At 39.0% G+C, this 25447-nt stretch overlaps 1 protein-coding gene across 1 annotated transcript in view; it reads right to left on the bottom strand.

Moving 5' to 3' along the window:
- LOC124794887 (multicystatin) overlaps positions 1 to 25447 on the bottom strand; it is a 189125-nt gene that overhangs the window by 54996 nt on the left and 108682 nt on the right. Inside the window, exons 10-12 of the mRNA XM_047258583.1 lie at positions 17843 to 17947; positions 16467 to 16622; positions 15440 to 15544 (exon numbers count right to left, since the gene is read on the bottom strand). Coding sequence (XP_047114539.1) covers positions 15440 to 15544; positions 16467 to 16622; positions 17843 to 17947 — 366 coding nt within the window. The remainder of the gene's footprint in view (positions 1 to 15439; positions 15545 to 16466; positions 16623 to 17842; positions 17948 to 25447) is intronic.

Genomic DNA, 25447 nt, shown 5'->3' with positions numbered 1-25447 from the left:
AAAACAAAACTCGGGGCAGAAAACACCTTTTGGAAAGATGTTTGATGTGCAGTAACATATACACTGCATATTTTCGTATTATGAAAGTATAAATTCGAATTCCACCAAACACCGTATGTTACTTTCCGAAGCATTGAAATCAAGATTTCGATGCGTATTTGTAAGCAAGTCATAGCTCATCTCACATGATCTCACCAGCCGATGACAGCGGATATTCAAAGCTTCGGACACGTGGTGTAGTCAGCCAATAGCAACATCACTGTTAAGTAGTGCAAACACACGAACAGGAAAAGTTAATGGTTTAAATTAATATATATAATGTTGCTACAAGAAAAACATAGCTTTCACATATAATATTGGTCTCTTAAGGCCAATACGCTGAAAGAGAAGCTAAGCTTCCACATATAATTTTGGTCTTTTATTCACGTATTACATTTTAAGATACATCACACAAATGTGCAAGTATATTTTTTAATAACGACACAAAAGTGTGATCTTCAGAGATATAAATTCTTCTACATGGCTCGTCATCAAAGAGCTGATTTTTAAATGAGTCCCAGATTCCCAGTGAAGTAGGCATCGACCTGATATTAAGCTTTTCAGTGTGGTTTCGGGATGTAAATTTTCTTGGGTACCACTACTTTGTTATCTCATGTCTGGTTCTTTGTTATGGCATAATGCCATACGTGCTAGAAGATGAAAACGTACACTTGAAATGTACCGAACAGTTGAAACTAGCCAATAGTTTGAAATTAAACCCTTTGTTTCAAATATGTTGACTGCCTCAGCGGGAAAGATTAATAAAAGAAAATTTCTTCAGCAAACTGATAAAAATAACTTCATTGTTCAGCATGGCAATTAATGCTTGACTATCGGAAAGGTGGAAATAAAATAAAATCTTAAACTAATAAAGCATTTTAGCCTTCCGTGAATATGTGAATGTATTTTAATTCACATGCTAGCTCCCGACCAAAGAAATCAATTTTGTTTTCATTTGACGTGAGCGCAGTAGACAAAGAGGAAACAGCAAAATCACTAAATGTAAACACAGGTCACGTTGAGACTACCCGCTTCCCTATTATAACTCAGACTGCTCTGCGCATCACACCCGTATCTACGATATTTCCGAACCGGGATGATAGTAGATAGTGGCGTCCCTCAAGCGTTTGAGATAGGACGTCAAAAAAAGAAAATCAAATTTTCAAAAATATGTTCATTTTGTAGCGCATATCTTTCTGAAGAGTCTGATATATAAAACATACGTATCCGAGGAATTGTAAGACATGTTATCTGATTTTAAGTGTGCCAAAGTGCAGCGCCACACCTCTTCACACAGCGTTCTTCTATCGCACGTCACTGTATTTCGGTCTGTGGAATTGAAACGTGTGTATTTTGTACTGGACGCCATCAAACTATATTCAGGACAGTGGAAATTAAAATGTCTTATGGTGCCTCTCCTGCTTCCAGTTGGCCGGTCTGACATCCTGCCCCTCTTTTTTTTAAAAAAAAAAAAAAAAAAGTCAGAAAATTTGCAAACTCTATTCCCTATTAGCTAACAACTTGCTGCTTTGTGTGACGTAAAATTAAGTATAGGATACATAAAACCAGTAAAGACAAGATACAAGCAAGACAGCACACATTTCTTCAATCCTTAGCACCTAGCATTTTTTTCTCTCTAATCTTGCTACAGCTTTACATGGCATGCTTTCCTTTCTGCAAAAGGATCTGTTACCTCATCAAAGTTCGTCAAACGTTTTGCTACATGAAAAATCGAAATGCCACTGTCTAATACTGAAAAAGCTGTAATTACAAATAGACACAAGACTGGTGCGCGGTTTCTCGATCTGATTACCTATATTTTGTCACTGTCTGCGAGATAAAACAAAATAGGCCTTTATAATAGCACAGCAATTGTAACACAAGCCAAATAAACGAGACTGTTTTGGCAGAAATGGTCATTTTTATAACACGGCAGAATATAATTCACCAAGTACCAATATCAAATGCCTATTAGGCCTACTACAAGCAAAAAGCTTTACGTTAGGAAATAATTTTACACTTCATTCATATGCTCCAGTTTCTCAAGCACGAGATCGAAAAGCAGTAGTGCGAAATTTTTTTATAAATTTGGACTCGTCATATTCTTGCATAATTTAAGTGATGTCACTATTTCTTATCCTTCCTCGTTCTAACAAACAATGTTGTCAACACTAATTCTGTATCATTTCCTGCTGGTGTCAAAGCTTATTTGCCGGTTAACTTGACTACTCTGCCAGAATCACCAGTTTAGTTATCCCGTGATTATTCTCAGGTTAGGTGTTATTATGTGTTCGTACAATGTGTTTTCCGCGCTACTTCCAGAATAAACCTTAAAGCGGCTGCTAGCCGGAGACTATACAACTGGCCCTTGCTAGTATATCAATCTGACCAAAAGTTTTCTGTCAAAATTTCATTTTCTTGGGCACACCGGGAAGGTAATACGTAATCTTTCTTACCTGTTATTCCTGTTAGTCATTTATTCGCACTCTGGTAGTCTGAATCTATGGATTTCGCTGGTAATCATCATTCGTAAACCCAATCAACCACATAATCAGACAGTGGTTCAGTGGTTGGCTTTCTTTCTTTCGGCTGTACTCCGCTTAGCTCGTGTAGCCCCTTCTGTCTGCAGGAAAGTTTATTTCTAGATGTGACGAGGATTCCACTGACAGAGACATCACGTACACTATGCATGCATTCAGAAATCAACTTATGATTGATTCAGAAATCAACCTAGAATGTGTTCAACAATGTTCAAAGTAATACGAATAATTGATAGACCAACGTGCGTTGGATGCTAGGCACTTTGTGAAACAAGGTTTTTTCCTCAAGAACATGAACCATTGATGCCATCTCTTCCTTTACCAACATCCTCCATGTACCTGGTCTGTGTGCTGCTGAACATTTCCCCAGCTAGCACCCAACCAATTCCAAATCTTAATCAACTTTATACTTATCAACAACTACTTCACCTTTGGGGGGCAGACACACAAACAGATCAGGGGTATGGCCACTGGAACCGGGAAGGCTACTTCCTATGCCAACCTTTTCATGGGTCACTTCGAGAGGGCTTTCCTGGGATCCAAAAAAGTCTTCAGTCCCTCGTTTGGTTTAGAAACATTGATGACATCTTTACCACATAGACTCATGGTGAGGCTGACCTGTTAAAATTCGTGGAATCACTGAATACCTTCTCCGAATGAAATTTCACATGGTCCTATTCCGAATCCCGTGCGACTTTCCTTGATGTTGATGTTGATCTCGCCCTCACCAAAGGCCAGTTACAACTTCTGTCCACACTAAACCTGCTAACAAATAACGGTATTTACACTTAGACAGTTGTCATCCTCCCCATGTCAAATGTTCCCTCCCATACAGCCCTGGTGTTTGAAGCAAACATATTTGTTCAGATGCAGACTCTTGGATAGCAGTACACCACCATTCTCACCTCAACCTTAGCTGGATGTAATTACCCCACCAGCCTAGTTCATAAGTAGATTTCCCGGAGCATCACATCCAGCCCTGGTACTGTTGATCCCTCCGAAAACAACTTCAGAGCACACCACTGGTCACTCAGTATTATCCTGGTCAGGAATGTATCAATTAGCTACTTCAACAAGGCCATGACTTCCTAAAATCATGCCCTTAATGCGATCATTCTGTCTGAGGTTTTTCCCACTACACCTAGAATAGCTTTTTGTTGCCCTCCCAATCTCTGCAATATCCTTGTCACAATTGTGACCTCTGTGCCCGTTTCGTCACATGTGCCATCTGAATTCTTACCCCCATGCACCAGTTTCTCAAAACTCCGCAGGTGGGAACTAGCACTACAATATATCCTTGGTTCTTGCCACCACCTGGCCTTAATTTATGTTAATTTCTTCTGTCTCAGCATTTCTTCATAGTAACTACTCCTTTCTTCACTCTGTTTTAGTTTTCTATGTCTTTCATTTTTTTACCTGTCTATTTCTTGCCATCCCCCTCCCACCTCTGTTACGTGCAATGCTCTTACCTTTCACTGTTATTAACTTGTACACGATGTTTCAGCAGTAATCTCTGTCTTACCCTGTCTTCCACCTTTGACCTCTCAGGATTTCAAATCTCATCCAGTGCAGTCCCCAACAACCAGTCTTTCCTTCTCATCCCATTTGGTAAGTCTCCCCTGGCCCGCAGTTGTGGTTGAATTTTCTGAAATCTACCCCTTTCCCTAGACCTCCCCAGTCCTTTTCCTTCACCCCTCTTCCTTCCCCTTTCAACCCTTGTGCCTGAAGATGGAGCTACAGGCTCTGAAAGCTTGGATAATTATAACCTCCTTTTGTGTGTGTGTGTGTGTGTGTGTGTGTGTGTGTGTGTGTGTGTGTGTGTGTGTGTGTTCTGCCACCGCTTGGGAAGTGGTTTTTTTTATCTATCCAATGACATTATATTGTCTAAAAATGATTGTTTTCTTTGCTATATATTAGCTCATCACGCTATTAGTTAGGTGCGCATATGTACTACTGTTTAAAACACAAGTTGTAGTTTAACATAGTTAGCAGAAGCCTCAAAATGTTCCTGATCGACCTATATCAAATTTTTACACGATGCTCCAATATACATTCGGACAGACAAAGGCCATATATTCCTTACATATATAATATATCAGTATGTATATGTAATATATTAAAGGAAATCATTGTTACAAAAAATCTCAAAAATTTCTTGACCAGTTTACATCACATTTTCACACAATGCTCTAAAAAACATTCACACAGAGACAAGCTATATATTTCTTGAAATATATAAAACAAATAAATATATATTTCTATCTAAACTTACTGCATAAAGTCATCATTGATTAATGTTGTAATCAAAAATCACCCAAAAGTACTTGGCCGGTTTTCTCAAGTGTACACACATGTAAAAAAAGTTTTGCGTCACCTCAGTTCCAGGAGTTCCAGAAACTGTACAGGAAATTGGAATAGAGATCAACATAAACATCATTTCCACCCTTTTTATTGCTCATGTTATACCATCATACAGTGAGACCTTCAGAACATGGTGGTCCAGATTGCTGTACACACCGATATCTCTAATACCCAGTAGCATGTCTTCTTGCACTGATTCACGCCTGTATTTGTTGTGGCATACTATCCACAAATCCATCAAGGCACTGTTGGTCCAGATTGTCCCACTCTTCAACGAAAATTCTGCGTAGATACCTCAGAGTGGTTGGTGGGTCATGTCGTCCATAAAAAGCCCTTTTCAGTCTACCCCAGGCATGTTCAATACGGTTTATGTCCGGAGAACATGATGGCCACTCTAGTCGAGAGCTGTCGTTATCCTGAAGGAAGTCATTCACAAGATGTGCATGACGGGGGTGCAAATTGTCATCCATGAAGACGAATGCCTCGCCAATATGCTGTCAATATGGTTGCACTATTCGTCAGAGGATGGCATTCACGTATCGTACAGCGGTTATGGCGCCTTCCGCGACCACCAGCAGTGGATGTTGGCCCAACATAATGCCACCCCAAAACAGCAAGGAACCTCCACCTTGCTGCACTCACTGGACAGTGTGTCTAAGGTGTTCAGCCTGACCAAGTTGCCTGCAAAGCACATCTCCTACGATTGTCTGGTTGAAGGCAAATACAACACTCATCGGTGAGGAGAACATGATGTCAATCCTGAGCGATCCATTTGGCATGTTGTTGGGCCCATCTGTACCACGCTCCATGATGTCATGGTTGCAAAGATGGACCTCGCCATGGATTTCGGGGGTGAAGTTGCGCATCATACAGCCTATTGCACACAGTTTGAGTCATAACACAATGTCCTATGGCTGCATGAAAAGCATTATTCAACATTGTAGCATTGCTGTCAGGGTTCCTCCGAGCCGCAGTCCATATGTAGCAGTATCCATTGCAGTAGTAGCCCTCAGGCGGCCTGAGCAAGGCATGTCATCAGCAGTTCCTGTCTCTCTATCTCCTCCATGTCCGAACAACATCACTTTGATTCACTCCGAGACGCCTGGACACTTCCCTTGTTGAGAGCCCTTCCTGGCACAAAGTAACAATGTGCATGCGATCGAACTGCGATACTGACCGTCTAGGCATGGTTGAACTACAGACAACACAAGCCTTGTACCTCCTTCCTGGTGGAATGACTGGAACTGATCGGCTGTCGGACCCCTCATCTAACAAGGTGCTGCTCATGCATGGTTGTTTACATCTTTGGCCGGGATTAGTGACATCTCTGAACAGTCAAATGGAGTGTGTCTGTGATACAATATCCACAGTCAATGTCTATCTTCAGGAGCTCTGGGAACCAGTGTGATGCAAAACTTTTTTTTATGTGTGTAAATGCTCAGATGGACAAAGGCTACATTTTTTAAATTATGTATGTTATATAAGTATATGTCTGATACCTTGTTAGCAAAAATCTCAAAAAGTTCTTGACTGATATACTTCAAATTCTTACACGACACACTAATAAATATTCGGACTGACATAGGCTCCGTACTTGTTGTAAATATATGTGGTACATAAATACGTATGTGTTACATGAAGAGGAAATGATGTTAGCAAAAATCTCAAAAAGTGCTAGATCAATTTATTTCCTGTTTTTACATGACGCTCTAATAAACTTTCAGATGTACATTTGTTGTATATTCTTTTAAATATATGTAATGAACAAATATATAATATATTAAAGAGGAAACATTGTTAGCAAAAATCTCAAAAAGTTCTTGTCTGCTTTACTTCAAATTGTTTCATCATACACTACAAACATTCGGGCAGATATAGGCTTTATATTTTTTTAAAAACAATGTATATATTTTCTGCTAAAACCAACAGCAAGAAAGGAAATACTGTGTTGTGAAAAAGTGTGGTTTTATTTTCTTTCTTGCAGTCAGTTTAAACTTAGATATCTGGACATTTAAACCACTTGGCAAACTCTTTATGCTTGTGTATAATTTTAAACAAAAATTATATTTTAAAACAGTATTCTGTTTTGTTTTTTCCATCACAGTCAGTTTTAAGAGGAAATTGGAACACTGTATTCATGGATTATCAATTTATGATTAGGATACTACTGTGGAATCTGAATTGTACAAAACTATGCAATTCCACCCATTCACAGATTAGAACTATGAGAAATACTGTCATAGACGCTACTATCCCCACGGACCTAGCAGATGGAGAGGTCTCTCCTGTACCCCTTATACTAATGATCCCAACAAATTTATGCATTCATTTTAAGTGACCACATTTCCCAATCAAGGTTTCATTTGCAGTAACAATAAACAAGACTCAATGTCAGAGAGAGGAGATGGACAGAGAGCGAGAGGGGGAGAAAATGGACACAGATGGACTAAGAACTAAGAAAGGAGTGGTGAGGAGATGGAGAGAGATTTCTTTCTTTCTTTTTTTTTGGGGGGGGGGGGGGGGGAGAGAGACGGACAACGAGTGAGGGGAAGAGGAGGAGATGGAGGAGAACATGGACAGAGAGAAGAGAGAAAGGCAGATCAGGATGCATATACAATTCCCATACATATTTAGCAATTTCGAAGCATTGCCAGGTTTATTTGTTACATAAACTGGAATGACTTGACAGAGATTAAGAGCAAACCTACAGGTATTCTCAACAGAACCTGGGAAGCAATATATATAAAGCATGATTAAGAAGGTACAAAAGGAAGAGTCAGGAAACACACATTTGGAATAATCGGACAGTCACGATGCTACAGAGAAATGTTCGTCTTTGGGATGCGGAAAGATTAGGGCTAGAAACTGTGTATACTGTTAAAGATATAAGATGGCGTGCACTCAACTTCACCTACGTATGGGAGAGGTAAAGGGCAGGTGGGCTCACGGAAAGTATGGCATATGCGTAAGTCAGATGAGGTCACAGAAGGAGTGACCTGAACTGTATAATGAATGTGCTGAAGTTTAAAGATTAGGTGACTCTTGTAAGTGATGGCCTATACCTAGGTCAGACGAATCCATGGATGGAAAGTCCTGAACCGTTTTTTATTTATTTTTTTATAGAGGAATTGATAAAGGGACACTTGCACGGAAAAGGTTAGAAGGTATTTACACAGTAGTTGACCATAGAAGAAAGCTTAAGTGCAGCTCTTAAAGAGATAGGAAGCTGTATAGTGACTTCTAGTCACACTGCTGAAGTGTTCTCCAAAACAGTTAAAGGCTAGTAGACTTATCTGGGCATTGGTGACTGTTTGCGAAATTGTAGTGTTTGGTGCCAATTAAACAGTCAACATCTAACTCCTTATGGTAAAAATGAAATTAAACATTTTCTATCTCAATAAATTTGACAAACTTATGCTTTTGTGATCAATGAAACAATGAATATATAAACAAATGGGATGATAGTGCAATAGGAAATATTATATAAAGAGAGATAAAATATGAAATGGAAAAGTCATTAACCAGATTCTAAAATGCAGTGAACTACGGTTCATAGATTACATGTACACCTATATTTGGAACAAAGTATGTTACGTATAACCCTATCCTTTGTCTAAGCAAGCTGAATTGCTTGAAGGGGATTTCTTTTTCTTTAAAAATAAAAAGGGGTGGAAATATGGTGACCAGTATTGAAGTGTGTATAAATTGTTAAGTGAAAATTAATTTCTTGGTGTCTGTAAGTATATAAATTGTTCATAAAGGAATCCAACTTTATTCTACACTACAAAAATGGTACCATACAGAGTGTTTTGGCGCTATTAACTTAAATTACTCAAATTTGCATGTGGAGTGTTTGCGTGTCGTGGTCGTCAGTCCGCAACTGAAATGTTTGCCAGTGGTCAAACGGAAAGTGTATTGACTTTTCTACAGTCTGTTGTGGAAAAGTGTGAACAGTATTCTAAAATGCTTAAAAAAATGATGCAAAGCCTTTGCAGCAATCTAGACGGCACTACTAGCAATGAAAGTCATGAACATGTTAGGTCAATGAAACAAGTGCATTGCAGACAGAATGAAAACACGTGTCTTCAAGCAGAAAACAGTCAGTCAATGATACAAAGCCTTCATAACAAGTCAGACAGTAAAGCTAATGACAACAGTCATGAACATGTTAGGTCAATGAAGTGCAAACACTGTGAAAACATTTGTCATTCAGCAGTTAATGGTTGTAGAACTAAGGCAGAAATGGGTGCAGGGAAATCTGAAGTACATACAGAACACAGAAGGCCTACATACAGTCATGTGCTTAAAAACACAATGTGCAATACACAGAGTGTGCTGAAGACAGAACTACCTCCAAGTACAGCAAACTTTACAAACAAACATGTGCAGATAAACATGAACTTCAATTCCCAGATTTCCAGATTTAAAATAATGATATACTCTGATAGCCACTGATGTGGCCTTTCTGGAATCTTATGTGATGATTTTCATGTAAATGCTGCTTCCATTGTAAAACCTGGAGCACCTTTGGATGAAATCTCAAGAAACATAAATGCTGAAAATATCTCCAGTTCGTTACAATGCACAATATTATTGGGGGGTGGGAGGGGGGGGGGGTGCTAATGATGTATATAAAAATGTAATATTTAAAGCCACTAACAATTTGAAAGAAATGTTGAACTCCACTAAAAGAATACCTGTAATTGTCATAGGACTCCTCGTAGACACGACTTTATAACCACTTCTACTGTGAATGATGTAATCATCAAGGCCAACAGACAGTTTGAAAAGATTTGCAAAGCATTCCAGAACTTACGTTTCTTATCCATAGAGTTCCTTGAGAGAAAGCACTTTACACAACATGGTCTACATCTAAATATTAAGGGTAAGACACCAGTATGCCATAAAATCTGAGACATCATAAATTCAGCAAGGAGAATGACCCCATTATTGTCCCACATCCTTCCTGCCAGTCAACAGCATGCTTCACTGCACAGCAATCATCATCAGAAGCAACAAGACATCCTACGCTACTGACATCAACAACAACAGTGTCAACTAAACCACTTGATAGGCGGGTGATTTTTACTGCTTCAAGCAAAAGAAAAGTGTGACCACCAGGCTACTACAAGGATTATTTATTGAAGACAAGCAGCAACCAAACTCTTGAGGTGAGCAGTATGACAGTTCCCAAGGACAATAAATCATTAGTAATTTTTTACCAGAAGTTCGGGGTATAACTAGTAAAACTGCTGAATTAGAAGTACTTTCACTTGATCAGCTAAAGGATATTTCAGTTTTTTGTGTGACAGAACATTGGTTAAAGGAACACCAAGCATGTCCTGCTAGAATAACAGGATTCGAAATTATTAGTAGCTTCTGTAGAGAGACTTCTATAGGCGGAGGAATATGCATATCTGTTAAGCAAGGAATTGAATGCTAAGAAATTGGGTTCAGTAACATAAATGACATTGAAAAGTGTTTTAATATTGTGTTTGTGAACTTAAAGAATCCAAAATAATCTTTGTGTGTACATACTGATCCCATCCGGCAACTTTATGGCGTTCTTGGACAGTGTAGAAAAACTCTTTAGTGAATTACGGAATTTTAAAGAAAATATTATTGTAGTTGGAGATTTCAACATAAACCTGTCAAAATGTGTCTAAACTGAACAATTTGCTATATTCACATAATTTATAACCCACTGTCCATGAATACACTAGACTTGGAAAGACCAACTGATCAAACATTTTTTGACTTGCAAACATTTGATCATAATGTAGAAGTGATTGAAACTGGATTTTCAGATCATGAAGCAATAAAATTTAGTGTAAATAATGTACTCAATACAAATCCCAGGAAAAGTGAGAAATACTTCTACAGAAGAGGTATAAATGAGGACAACATTAGAATTTTTAATACATTGTTAAAAAATTCAGACTAGAATTTGGATAAATATGACAATGCAGATATGAAGTTTGAGTCTTTTTTAGCTTGTTACAAGTATAACTATGAAACAGCATTCTCTCTAAAGAACATTAATGTAAAAACCAGAACTAACACTTGGACAACACAGGGGATAAGAAAATCTTCAGAGCTGAAACAGTATGTAAACTATTACAGAAAAGTGTACAAGAAAGTCATTACAGCAGCAAAAAACTAAAGCAACGATTCATACATAAAAAAAACATGGATAGCAAAAAATGAAATCAGTTTCGAATGTGATAAATACAAACTCCGGCAGAATCAAAGCAAACACCAACATTGTTCTTAAAAGTGAAGGCAAAGCTATAATGGTCCTTTACAAATTGCCACTATAATCAATAACCACTAGACAAGTTTAGTGCAAAATCTTATAATAAATCAAAGTCACATAAAAGTTAATCATAACATCTCTGTAAATCCTAAAACTTTGGTTTTGCATCCTGTAATAGTACAAGAGGCAGACAATGCAATCAGCAAACTAAAAACTAAATTTTCCTGTGGTTCAGATGTCATTCCTGACAAAGTCATTCAACACAGCAAATATATTGTTCCTCGGCTCATTGATATAATTAATGTTTCTTTCAGCACTGGTACTTTCCATAAAGAACTTAAGCCATCAACAATAAAACCAGTATGTAGAAAAAGTGATTCTTATGATGTAAAAAGCTACAGACCCTTACCAAAGTTGTCTTGTTTCTCAAAAATTGTTGAAAGTATAATGTACGAAAGACTCTACTTTTTTGAACAAATGTGGAATATTTGCCAAAGAACAAAATGGTTTTAGAAAAAAACAGATCAAGTGAAACTGCTACGTACAATTTCCTAAAACTTGTTCTAAATTCCATTTATCATAATGAAATGAACTGTGGATTGTTTTAGACTTATCTAAGGCATTTGATGTTATTCATCAAAAAATTTTGCTTGAAAAACTATACTGCTGTGGAGTTCGTGGCACTGCTCGTATGTGGTTTAAATTGTACTTACGTGCTACATACCAGAAGTGGAAATAGTTCATGATGGTAAATCATCCTTATCAGGATATGAGAAAGTTACTCATGGAGTACCCCAAGGATCAGTGTTGGGACCCCTGTTGTTCTTGATATTCATAAATGACTTACCAAGTTACTTAACACAAACCGACGCTGCACTGTTTGCTGATGATACTAGTCTCTTTGTTAAAGCTCAGAATGTGACTGACTTACACAAAAAACAGAAACAACAAATGATAAAGTAATTAAATCGTCTATTTATTAATACTTCAAATAACATAATCCCTAACATGATAGTGAAGTTAAGCACGCATGAAATACTACAAGCTTCAAATACTAAATTTTTAAGGGATTTGGTTAGATGAGCATCTTGAATGGGATAAACATATAGAATGACTCAATAAAAAACTAAGTAAATGCTGTTATTACTAAGAAGTGCAGTGAAGAAACAGTGATGAGTGCCTATCATGCATGGTCTATTGAGATATGGTCTCATGTTCTGCAAAACACTCCTTTAATATTCAGAAATGAGCGATAAGAATTATAAAAGGGATTGCACCTACGGAATCCTGTACAGAAATATTTAAAGAACTGAAAGTTATGACACTTCCATCTATTTATATCTATGAAAGTACATGCTTTTTTAAATTCTATCCCTAGCTCTTTTCCTTGAACTGTGATTACCATGACACAGAACTGACTTCCATAGAGAAGTACGAAAGAAATCACTGTATCAAAAAAGTGTACTACATCGTCCCAAAATTTTTTTTTAGTGCCCTTTCCTTAAGACTTAAAAAGATACCAAAGCTGCAAATTTTTAAAAATGAGCTTATGAAAATACTTATAAATGAAAGCTTTTACAGTGTTGATGACTGTAAATTTTACAAATTTGAAGACATCCATTACTTAAGTTAAACATAGCCATGTGTCATTGGATATAACGTAAACTTAGAATTTGTTTGGTTTATGTATTGGGTTGTCTGCATGATTTTATACGTATCTGTATGATTTGCTTTTTTTATATACTTAATTATTTGCACGCGTTGTATAGAGACACTATTATTTAAGTTTTTTTGTGTTAACGTATGACACGTTCTATATCATTGTACACGATAAAATGGATGATCAATAAATAAATAAATCTTAAGGAACTCTACATACTGGTAGTAGTACTAGTAATAATAAAAATAATAATAATAATATAAATGAAAGTACCTATTGTTATTTAAAGAATATTTTTTTTAATGTTATGAGATATTGTAATTAGTTTAGTAAGTTGGGTTACATGACATCCTTCATTTCAGTGGGAGCATCTGTGATGTAACATAGTGATTCTATGGTACAACATGTTCCACTTGTAAGCACTTAGGCTGATGAAAGGTGTTTGTGGAAAGTGAAAACGTAGTTTATGTAGTAGTTAAGTGTGGAACATCTCATTGTGCACACCATGGTTTGATGCATGTGCAAGTGGATGCAAAAGGAAGTCATCTCAGCATATTGAGAAGGTGCAATGTTGAATGCGCATCTCCACCTGCTGCGGAGGTCCATTAATACTTTGGTGACCTGGAATAGTAATGCCTCTGAAGTAAAAGAGAAAAAGGGTGTGAGAAAGAATGTTAATGGCTGAACAAATGAAGAATACTTGAGAACTGTCATTCGAGTATCTAATGCCAAACCAGTACAGCTGTTGTGAGCTATGATACAGTAGTGATCTGTATTACCAGCAGTTGTAAAAGTAATTGTATAGAGAAGACACTGCAATTACAATGCAGAAGAACTGTTGCAAAACAGTTTATGTCATTTAGTAACTTGACTCGATTGGAGGTGTCTTTCAGCACCTGCCCCAACTGCAAAAGGTGAAGTCACATGGCACGGTCTAGTGGCACTGCATAGCAGGACCACTCAAGCAGTTAACTTCAAGAACCATGACCACAAGTTATTTTTTTATGTTTGCCGTCAACTCTATTTGGTAAAAATATTGCACAATAGTAGTCTGCAGGAGTTCTTTAATGACTTTTTCTCTTTTGGCAATAAAACACAGTCTTTGGTTTGCCTTCAATATTTTTTTCTGCTCATTCCAGGTCAAGCTATGAATAACTGTATTTCCTAGATATTTTTCTGAATTTGCATCATTTACCATGTAGCAGAACTTCAATGGTATTCTCTTACTTCTCACATGGAAGACCTCACACATTCTATTACTCAGAGCCAATAGATGTTTTTTTGTGCCACTGAGATATCTTGTGTAAATGATTTTGTGATACATTTTGATGTTCTTTTGACTTCAATAGATGGCAAATGACATTATCTGAATTATTTACATAGATTTTGAACAAGAAATGACCCATCACAGTTCCTTGGGAAATGCCAGCTACAATTATTGTTTCAGATACTAATTCCCATCAGTTACTTCATCATGTGAATATCCTAACAGGGAAACATGGCTACAATCACACAGCTGCAATTATATCCCATAGATACACAGTTTTATTAAATACCGCTTATAAGAAAAGATGTACAAAAGCCTTCTTTAGGTATATCCACTTGAGATCTTCTCTCAATAACGCTGATGCTTTCATGCAAATAGAGAGGCATTTGTTTCTCATAACAATGAGATTTTTTGAACTAATGGTGGTATGTCATTTCCTTTGAGATAACTTAATGTTTGAACAAATCTAGGTTCCGAAGTTCCACTACAAACCACTGTTTACATACAATGTCATTAGTCACCTAACTAAAACCACAGGCATGTGAATAGTTCAGATTTCAGAAATACTGCCCCCTCTTTCCCCAAAAGTTTTACATCTTAAATAAGCCACTCAGTGACAAATGAACAGAGAGAGCCTGTCATAGCTGTTTTGGCCAGCCAATGTTTTGTGATGTACATCATGAGATACACACATACCTCACTTCTACGTTTCATAATATTGTGACCTAACATGATGGTCATATTCACTGTTAGGGTTCATGACACAAAATATATAAAAACAAAAAAATCAAAGTTACAAATGATCTGATACAGCAGAGGGGCAAGAGGTGTGAAATTGCACATTAAAACAAGAAGAACTGTGTACACCTACACTGGGTAATGTGTCCAACTGATTCACCTCAAATAATTATTGACTTGTTACAGATATTTGTAGTCTCTTTGTACCTTTATCATTAGTGATCAGGTGCACATGAAAGAAAGACTAACATCTTTTTTCAACTTAATTGTCTCCTTTTTCATGGGATTAATAGCATATTATAAGAAACAAATTCAGTGATATACCTCTTTTGCTGGTCTGAAAAAGAAATTGCATAGTAATAATGGCTTTAACAGCAGCAGAAAATATTACAAAGGAAACAGAGTAAGCTAAGGAAAGAGAATATCAGAGAGAGAATTTAGAAAACAAATCCAGTCCTCAGAGGTAAAGGGATGTAAATGCCATACCCAAGAGGCAAAGGGATTCAAGTATAATTTCAGCAGTTTTGGCATTAGACCATATTTGTAATACCCCCTGAATTTGTTGATGTTCAGCTCACCGAATTCTCCCTCAAAGTACATTCTGAAGTTGCTCCACTGTTTGCATTACTACAGTTGCTTTCTCCAATTTCCAGTTTCAAGTGATGTAATGACCCAGCAACAATCTGAAAACAAATATGTGTAGTCAAAGAGTCCAGAAACTTAGCTTTACACAAAAATGTGTAGTTTTATTACATGGTCTACTACTATTACTGTCTATCGGTTACATTAATGACTATCGAAGAATAACTGATGACTGTTACTTACAAGCTGTATAAACAGATAGGCCTATCATCATTTTACCACGCAAACAAACAAGTATCATCATCATCATCATCATATACAAATAAAATTGCCATACTGAACTAAACATACAGGGAAATGACTAATAATTAAAATTCTGAGTTTTTAAAGGACAATAGACCAAACATGGAATGATAATGAATGTTGCTGTAGACTATTCAGTATTCTTGGCTTATTTACAGTTGGACACAAATATCAGACACAATACGTAAAGAACATAACACACACACACACACACACACACACACACACACACACACACACACACACACGAGACCACAGCCTCTGGCTGCCAAGGTTAGACCGTGAGCAGCACCACATCGCCAGAGAAGCAAACTGGGGAGGTAGTGGTAAGGAGAAGGCTGGGAAGGGAGAGGGAGAGATAGCAGGATAGGGTTGAGTGACTGTAAAGTGCTTCTTGTGGGAGCACACAGGGACAAGGTAGTGAGGGGCAGGGCATCTAGGTGCCGTCAGGAGGTTAGTTGTAGGGTAGGGTAGGGGGGAGAGGCAGCAGGAAAGGAGAGAAGTGAAAAGACTGTGGGTGTGTTGGTGGAACAAGAGTGCTGTGAAGTGATGGATTGGGAATAGAGAAGGCGACAGGCGGGTAAACGACATTTATTAACAAAGGTTGAGGCCAGGAAGCTTATGGGAATGTAGGATATACTGTAGAGAGAGTTCCTACCTGCACAGTTCAGAAAAGCTGATGTTAGTGGGAAGGATCTATGAAGTTAAAAATAATCTTACCTGAGACTGTGCTCTGAGAATCTGAACCAAGATAAGTTTGTCATCTGAATTTTGCCGATTATTGATTTCAGTCACGGCAAATGCTGCAGCACTTTTTATGTCAACATTCTCAGTGTCAGAATCAAAAAGACCTCCTAGTGGAGTTATGTCAGGTGCCTGTAAGTTCAGTTTTGTTAGAAAAAATTGTAAGAACTTGGAAAAATTGTTCATATATTTACCTTACGATGAAGCTATTTGGAGACCATAAACAGAGAGATGTAGGTCATAGATATGATAGGAGCGGAGAGGGGGAGGGAGAGAGAGATATATATATATCAATAGATAGATAGATAGAGACAGAGATAGAGAGAGAGAGAGAGAGAGAGAGAGAGCAACCACAAATGGGAAGAGAGACGAGGGGGTGGCCTAGGTAGTCCACATTAAGGTATTTAGTGTTTAGCAATTAGAAGTCTATAAAACAGCTGATGCCATAGGCTTATCAAGAGGTAGAATATGATACACTTGGTGAACTGACAAGGAGAAATCTTTCTGAGCAAAATTTACGAGTATGTCAAACTTTCCCCATGTAATGTGTGTGTGTGTGTGTGTGTGTGTGTGTATGTGATACAATTTGTTTGATCTGTACAGGAATTGATTCTTAAGGGTACAACACACAAATGAAATACTGATATCTCATATTAATTAGGTACCTATATTTCATGTTAAATTAATGAAACAAAGACATAAGAATACATACAAACAGTCAGTCGAATTTATCGTTTATGTTTACTTCTAACTTACGGATCATGTTTACATTTATCAGTACTTACGATTTTGGATGGGGTCCACCTTTAGCAATACACAATTTTGTTTTATATCCCAAACATGTTTCACTACAGTTGCAGCCATCATCAGTGGGCTTTTATTTTATGGCTTTCTACCACATGGCATGGTTTTCCTGAGGCATTATGTTTTTATAGTACCTGTTTTCTTTCACAGTTTGTCATGCTTTCTTTTTTCCTCATCTTCTTCACAGTGAAATTCTGTATATTGAGCTGTTTACAAGCTGTAAAAACATCTTGTCCTCACAACTGGTAAACAGTGAAACAGTGATTGTGACAACTCAATGTACAGTAAGAAGATGACGAAAAGAGGAAACATGATGAACTGTGAAACAAAACAGGCAGTATAAAAACATAATACCTCAGGAAAACCATACCATTTGGTAAAAAGCCATAAAATAAAAGCCCACCGATGATGCTGCAACCGCAGTGAAACATGTTTGGGATATAGAACAAAATTGTGTTTTGCTCAAGGTGGACTCCATCCAAAAACAAATGTATTGTTAAAACAAGCACAGACAAAAGAGCTTCAAGCTCAAGATGATCAGTACTCACTGTTCGTCTCGTCCTTGCTGACTTTGCAGTGCAATCAACTTGTGTAACCTCTCTCTTTTTTAGCCATGGCCTGTCCCATACTTTTACAGTACAGATTTGGTTGTTCTGAAATGATATAAACAAGAAAAAATAACAGAATGAAATATATAATAAACAGGCCCATACTTAGCGAATGAGTGTGGGGGAACATGTGTCAGAATCCTGCACCACCACTCACAGCAAGGCTCTAGTGGAAGTGATTTTTTCCAGTTCTGCAAATGAAGCATCAAATTGTGTATGTGGCAGACTGTTATGACTGATAGGACAGAGTCATCTTAGGTTTGTATTGTTGTAGTTTAAGGGAAGGGAGAGTGTGAAACGTGGTGCCAGCACATAGCCAACACTCTTGAATAGCACCAAGAGGGGCTTGGGGCTTAATATCCCCATCCGATGGACAGATGATCAACAGTGTCATGTGCCGTCTCTTCGTGAGAAACTGCGGAGAGGTTTGGAATTTAACCCAGGACATTGGTAGAGAGACTGGTGATCAGAATCTTTACACCACCACCTCTCCCCCCCTTCGTGAACAAATACTGGCAGTGAAAATTTCATTTACTAAACGAATTTGAACAGGCTTACCTCCAACTGCAGCACCACTGCAAAGGCATGCATTACTGATATCAGCTATAGAGGTGGTTAACACAATGAAAATGCAGCAATAAATAGGTTTCATAGCTGCTGTAATACAATGCAAAGGCACATGTCACTGGTAAACATTTGGGCTCATATCCAACAGTATAATGATTTTGTTTGCAGCCAAACAAAGGGAAGTTCCGCACATTTTTCAACCTAATTTTTGAAGAGATATTTGCACAAGTGGCCACTTAAGCAATAGGTAAGGCAATAAATGGACAACTGTAGCGAAGTCCTCCAAGACACTTAAATATCTCTTATTTTTACAGTGACAATACATTCAGATTTCCTAAAACATTGTAAGAGTTGAAAAAAAGGTACAGGAGGATACAGTTTGCTGAAAGGAAATTAAAGTTGTATTGGAAAACATAGACAAGTATAACGACATACAAATCGGAGATGGGAGGTGATTCGATCTGCTACCCCTGTTTATTAGGTTTATCTGACAACTTTACTTCAATAGAGTCCTTAATTAAGCAGCCCCAGAAACTTGGTGTTTGCAACACAATACTGGTCTCACTGTATTCTGTTTCATGATTACATTCAAGGCAGTGCTCAGTGACAGCTGATAGATTAGATTAGATTAATATTTGTTCCATAGATCACGAATACGACACTTCGTAATGATGTGGAACGTGTCAGGTTAATAAAAAATGTCTGTACAAGATATTACATTACACAAAATATTGCATGACACTAATGTTGTTGCAGTCAGATGTGTCACTGATGTTCCTTGGCTCTCTCCTCAACTGTTTTAACAGAGGGGGCAACAACTATTCCTCGATATGTTAGTTAAGTGGAAAACAGACAGATACCTAGCCCACAGGGTGTATAGAAAACCTATGCACACTGACCTTTATCTACATGCCTCAAGCTGTCACCATCCATTGCAAAGAAATTTAGTGCTTAAGACTTTTGGTCCATAGAGCTCGATCAATTTCAGATAAGGAGAGCTTTGCTGAAGAATTTCACCACCTATGAATAGTGAATCAAGAATCATGAAAGAAGGTTGTATACATGGAAGAGGCCTGGAGATACTGGAAGGTTTCAGATAGATTATATGATGATAAGACAGAGATTTAGGAACCAGGTTTTAAATTGTAAGAGATTCCCAGGGGCAGATGTGGACTCTGACAACAATCTATTGGTTATGAACTGTAGATTAAAACTGAAGAAACTGCAAAAAGGTGGGAATTTAAGGAGATGCGACCTGGATAAACTGACAGAACCAGAGGTTGTAGAGAGCTTCAGGAAGAGCATAAGGGAACAATTGACAGGAATGGGGGAAAGAAATACAGTAGAAGAAGAATGGGTAGCTTTGAGGAATGAAATAGTGAAGGCAGCAGAGGATCAAGTAGGTAAAAAGATGAGGGCTAGTAGAAATCCTTGGGTAACAGAAGAGATACTGAATTCAATTGACGAAAGGAGAAAATATAAAAATGCAGTAAATGAAGCAGGTAAAGAGGAATACCAATGTCTCAAAAATGAGATCGATAGGAAGTGCAAAATGGCTAAGCAGGGATGGCTAGAGGACAAATGTAGGGATATAGAGGCTTATCTCATTAGGGGTAAGATAGATACTGCCTACAGTAAAATTAGAGAGACCTTTGGAGAAAAGAGAACCACCTGTATGAATATCAAGAGCTCAGATGGAAAGCCAGTTCTAGGAAAAGTAGGGAAAGCAGAAAGGGGGAAGGAGTATATAGAGGGTCTATACAAGGCAGATGTACCTGAGGACAATATAATGGAAATGGAAGAGCATAAAGATGAAATGGGAGATATGATACTGTGTGAAGAGTTTGAGGGAGCACTGAATGAGGGAGCACTGAAAGATATAAGTCGAAACAAGGCCCCAGGAGTAGACAACATTCCATTAGAACTACTGACGGCCTTGGGAGAGCCAGCCCTAACAAAACTCTACCATCTGGTGGGCAAGATGCATGAGACAGTCGAAATACCCTCAGACTTCAAGAAGAATAAAATAATTCCAATCCCAAACAAAACAGGTGTTGACAGATGTGAAAATTACTGAACTATCACATTAATAAGTCACGGCTGCAAATTACTAACACCAATTCTTTACAGACGAATGGAAAAACAGGTAGAAGCCAACCTCGGGGAAGATCAGTTTGGATTCTGTAGAAATGTTGGGACACATGAGGCAATACTGACCGTACAACTTATCTTAGAAGATAGATTAACGAAAGGCAAACCCACGTTTCTAGCATTTGTAGACTTAGAGCAAGCTTTTGACAAGGTTGTCTGGAATACTCTCTTTCAAATTCTGAAGGTGGCAGTGGTCAAATACAGGGACCGAAAGGCTGTTTACAAAATGTACAGAAACCAGATGGCCAGCAGGTGTGGCCGAGGGGTTATAGGCGCTTCAGTCTGGAACCGCGTGACCGCTATGGTCACAGGTTCGAATCCTGCCTTGGGCACGGATGAGTGTGATGTCCTTAGATTAGTTAGGTTTAAGTAGTTTTAAGTTCTAGGGGACTGATGACCTCAGATGTTAAGTCCCATAGTGCTGGAGCAATTTGAGAAACCAGATGGCAGCTATAAGAGTCGAGGGGGCATGAAAGGGAAGCAGTGGTTGGGAAGAGAGAGAGAGAGACAGGGTTGTAGCCTATACCCGATGTTATTCAATCTGTATATTGCGCAAGCAGTAAAGGAAACAAAAGAAAAATTTGGAGTAGGAATTAAAATCCATGGAGAAGAAATAAAAACTTGGTAGTTTGCCGATGACATTGTAATTCTGTCAGAGAAAGCAAAGGACCTGGAAGAGCAGTTGAACGGAATGGACAGTGTCTTGAAAGGAGAATATAAGATGAACATCAACAGAAGGAAAACGACGATAATGTAATGTAGTCAAATTAAATCGGGTGATGCTGAGGGAATTAAATTAAGAAATGATACACTTAAAGTAGCAGATGAGTTATGCTATTTGGGGAGCAAAATAACTGATGACTGTTGAAGAAGAGAGGATATAAAATGTAGGCTTGCAATGGCAAGTTCTGAAGAAGAGAAATTTGTTAACATTGAGTATAGATCTAAGTGTCAGAAAGTCTTTTCTGAAAGTATTTGTGTGGAGTGTAGCCATGTATGGAAGTGAAACGTGGACGATAAATAGTGTAGACAAGAAGAGAATAGAAGCTTTCGAAATGTGGTGCTACAGAAGAATGCTGAAGATTAGATGGGTAGACCACACAACTAATGAGGAGGTATTGAGTAGAACTGGGGAGAAAAGAAATTTTTAGCACACCTTGACTAGAAGAAGGGATCGGTTGGTAGGACATGTTCTGAGGACTTTTGTCGCCAAGCAGTGTGTCAGCAGTGCACAAGTGACAAGTGGCTTATTTAGCATTCATATATGTGTTGCAGTCAAGTTGAAAATTTTTTGAGTGTTCTTAGCGCAGTCATTTAGTTAAATCCGTCAAATCATTGTGTAGTTTCGTATTTAGCAGGGGCAGATTTGCATTTTAATATCTGTGACGTGTAAAGTCGCATAGTCTGTCTTTTTTTTTTGTTTCTTTCAAATAGTCTTTGTACGCTACTGACAGTACAGTTAGCCTTCTGCCGCCGTGCAGTGTGTCAGCAGTGCGCAAGTAGCATAATTACTGCATTTACTAGGCAGTCTTGTATTTTAATAACAGTTAAAATTTTGTGTCGAATTGTGTGCGGTGTCTGTAGATTAGTTCAGACGTTCTTTGCACAACAGTATTTAGCATGGATAGGGACTGCGACTGCCGTGTTCGGATGTGGGCTGAGTTGGCGTCCCTTCGCTCCCAGCATCAGGCAGTGTTGGCTTCGGTCACACAGCTTGAGGCTGTTGCCAATGGGCATCACTGTAGGGGTCCGGATGGTGGTTTGTCGGGGACGGCCGGCTCGACCCGCGCATCCGCCGATCAGACTACGGCTGTGGCTGCCCAGGATACTGCCCACATTGAAGCTGGCCCCTCACCCGTGGTACAGTGGGAGGTCATCTCGAGGTGTGGCAGTGGGCTAAAGACATTCCGGAGGGCTGAACGGAAAGTCTCTCCAGTTTGTCTGACAAACTGGTTTCAGGCTCTGTATCCAGCTGATACTGATCTCCAGCCGGACATGGCTGCTTGTCCTGTTCCAGAGGTTGCCCTTCAGTCTGCAAGATCCGGGCAGTTACAGAGGGTGGGCTTACTGGTAGTTGGGAGCTCCAACGTCAGGCTCGTAATGGGGCCCCTAAGGGATATGGCTGCAAGAGAGGGGAAGAAAACCAATGGGCACCCCGTGTGCATACCAGGGGGGGGAGTCATTCCAGATGTGGAAAGGGTCCTTCCGGATTCCATGAAGGGTACAGGGTGCACCCATCTGCAAGTGGTCGCTCATATCGGCACCAATGATGTGTGTCGCTATGGATTGGAGGAAATCCTCTCTGGCCTCCAGGGGCTATCTGATTTGGTGAAGACTGCCAGTCTCTCTAGCGGGATGAAAGCAGAGCTCACCATCTGCGGCATCGTCAACAGGACAGACTGCGGACCTTTGGCAAGGAACCGAGTGGAGGGTCTGAATCAGAGGCTGAGACACTTCTGTGACAGTGAGGCTGCAGATTCCTCGACTTGTGCCATAGGGTGGTGGGGTTTCGGGTTCCGCTGGATAGGTCAGGAATCCACTACACACAGCAAGTGGCTACACGGGTAGAAGGCGTTGTGTGGTGTGGACTGGGCGGTTTATTAGGTTAGATGGCCTCGGGCAAGTACAGAAAGGGCAACAGCCTCGAAGGGTGTGGGGCAAAGTCAAGACATGCGCGGACCAAGCAGCAATTGGTATTGTAATTGTAAACTGTCGAAGCTGCGTTGGTAAAGTACCGGAACTTCAAGCGCTGATAGAAAGCACCGAAGCTGAAATCGTTATAGGTACAGAAAGCTGGCTGAAGCCAGGGATAAATTCTGCTGAAATTTTTACAAATGCACAGAAGGTGTTGCATGCAACCAGTAGTGGTGTGTTTGTCGCTGTTAGCAGTAGTTTATCCTGTAGTGAAATAGAAGTAGATAGTTCCCGTGAATTATTATGGGTGGAGGTTATACTCAACAAGCGAGCTAGATTAATAATTGGCTCCTTTTACTGACCTCCCGACTCAGCAGCATTAGTGGCAGAACTGATAAAATCTGGAATACATTTCACATAAATTTCCTCAGCATGTTATAGTCTTAGGTGGAGATTTCAATTTACCAGATATAGACTGGGACACTCAGATGTTTAGGATGGGTGGTAGGGACAGAGCATCGAGTGACATTATACTGAGTGCACTATCCGAAAATTACCTCGAGCAATTACACAGGTTTCGAGAGGGTGCGTTTCTGGATGAGGTATCTAATATATTGCTTCCCCCTACTTATACCTCCCAAGGAGATCACGAATGTAAAATTAGAGATTCGAGCGTGCACGGAGGCTTTCCAGCAGTCGTTCTTCCCCGCGAACCATACGTAACTGGAACAGGAAAGGGAGGTAACGACAGCGGCACGTAAAGTGACCTCCACCACACACCGTTGGGTGGCTTGCGGAGTATAAATGTAGATGTTGATGTAGATGTAGGCATCAAGAGATCTCCAATTTAGTATTGGAGAGCAGTGTGGAGGGTAAAAATCATAGAGGGAGACCAAGAGATGAATACACTAAGCAGATTCAGAAGGATGTAGGTTGCAGTAGGTACTGGGAGATGATGAAGCTTGCACAGGATAGAGTAGCATGGAGAGCTGTATCAAATCAGTCTCTAGTAGAAGTAGTAGAAGTAGTTGGACTGAAGATCACAACAATAAAAAAATGAACAGTGTTCTGAAGGAATGGGTATACAGATCATCAAATTGAACAGGCATTGCAGTCAAAATCAAGACTGCCTGAGAAAGAGGTTGAGACTAGGACCAAGGAAGAGAATCTAAAAAATTACTAATCTATCTTATTCAAGCCCCATACCCAGAAAGATCAGTACACTCCTATCGAAATAGGAGCATACCTTCCCACTCGGGAAGCAGTGCGTTAAACCACACTGCTAGCCACGCGGGCCTATGTGGGGCATACCATCAGAACATTTGAGGGGAGATGTGACAAACATCGCCAACATATCCAACTAGAAAAACCAAACAAACAAATCAGCTCTCTCCGAGCACTGCCTTGAAAATAATCACAAAAGGAAATATGACGACACCAGTATTGTTGTGCAAATGCCAAGTCTCTGGGCTAGCATTGTGAAGGAGTCTACAGAAATAAAGGAAGGGCACTAAGGGCATTAAATGAGGAAATGACTGAAACTGAGTGCAATTCGTTGCAAACCCAAAGGTTTTTGACGTTTCTAGGCAGGCTAGTGACAGCTCTATAACATTCATCTCATATTGATGGGGGTGTGTTGCAAGAGAGTGACATGTAAAAATAACTGGAAATAACTGGCATTAGAGTAATCCATAGTTTCCAGAGCTACTAGACTAATTCATGGCAGTTCCAATGATTTTCATCTCAACATTTGGTTGACCTGAATGAACTGTACCCTTAGAACCTTCTGGTAGGCAGTAAATTTGCAGAAAAGTAGTTTTCCATCCCTGTGTGTCCTGAATAATCATTGATCTCTGCATGGGCCTCCACATAAATGTACTCAGGAGGAAACATAAATCTACAATTGGCATTTCTGATATGAATCAGTTTGTTAGTTTCCAACGTTATCAAGCCACAAGACCTAAGTCAACATAATGCTTCAATATGCTAAATGAGAGGTTTAGCAGAGTCATGGGAAATCATTTCTAGAAGTGTAAGAGAAGTCTGTAATAAGTGCAAACTCTGTAAAAAGGTGATGGGATTCCAAGATTTCATACTATGATTCAGTGGTCTAAAAATATGGAATTAAAATAACGCACCCATGATAAATGTTCTATTGTTTATTTACAATTTGTTTCTATACTTGTAAACTCA

Source organism: Schistocerca piceifrons, chromosome 4 (genome assembly GCF_021461385.2).
Source record: "Schistocerca piceifrons isolate TAMUIC-IGC-003096 chromosome 4, iqSchPice1.1, whole genome shotgun sequence".
NCBI lineage: Eukaryota > Metazoa > Arthropoda > Insecta > Orthoptera > Acrididae > Schistocerca > Schistocerca piceifrons.
Note: the sequence above shows the minus strand (reverse complement) of the source record. Positions and strands in the feature narration are given on the sequence as shown.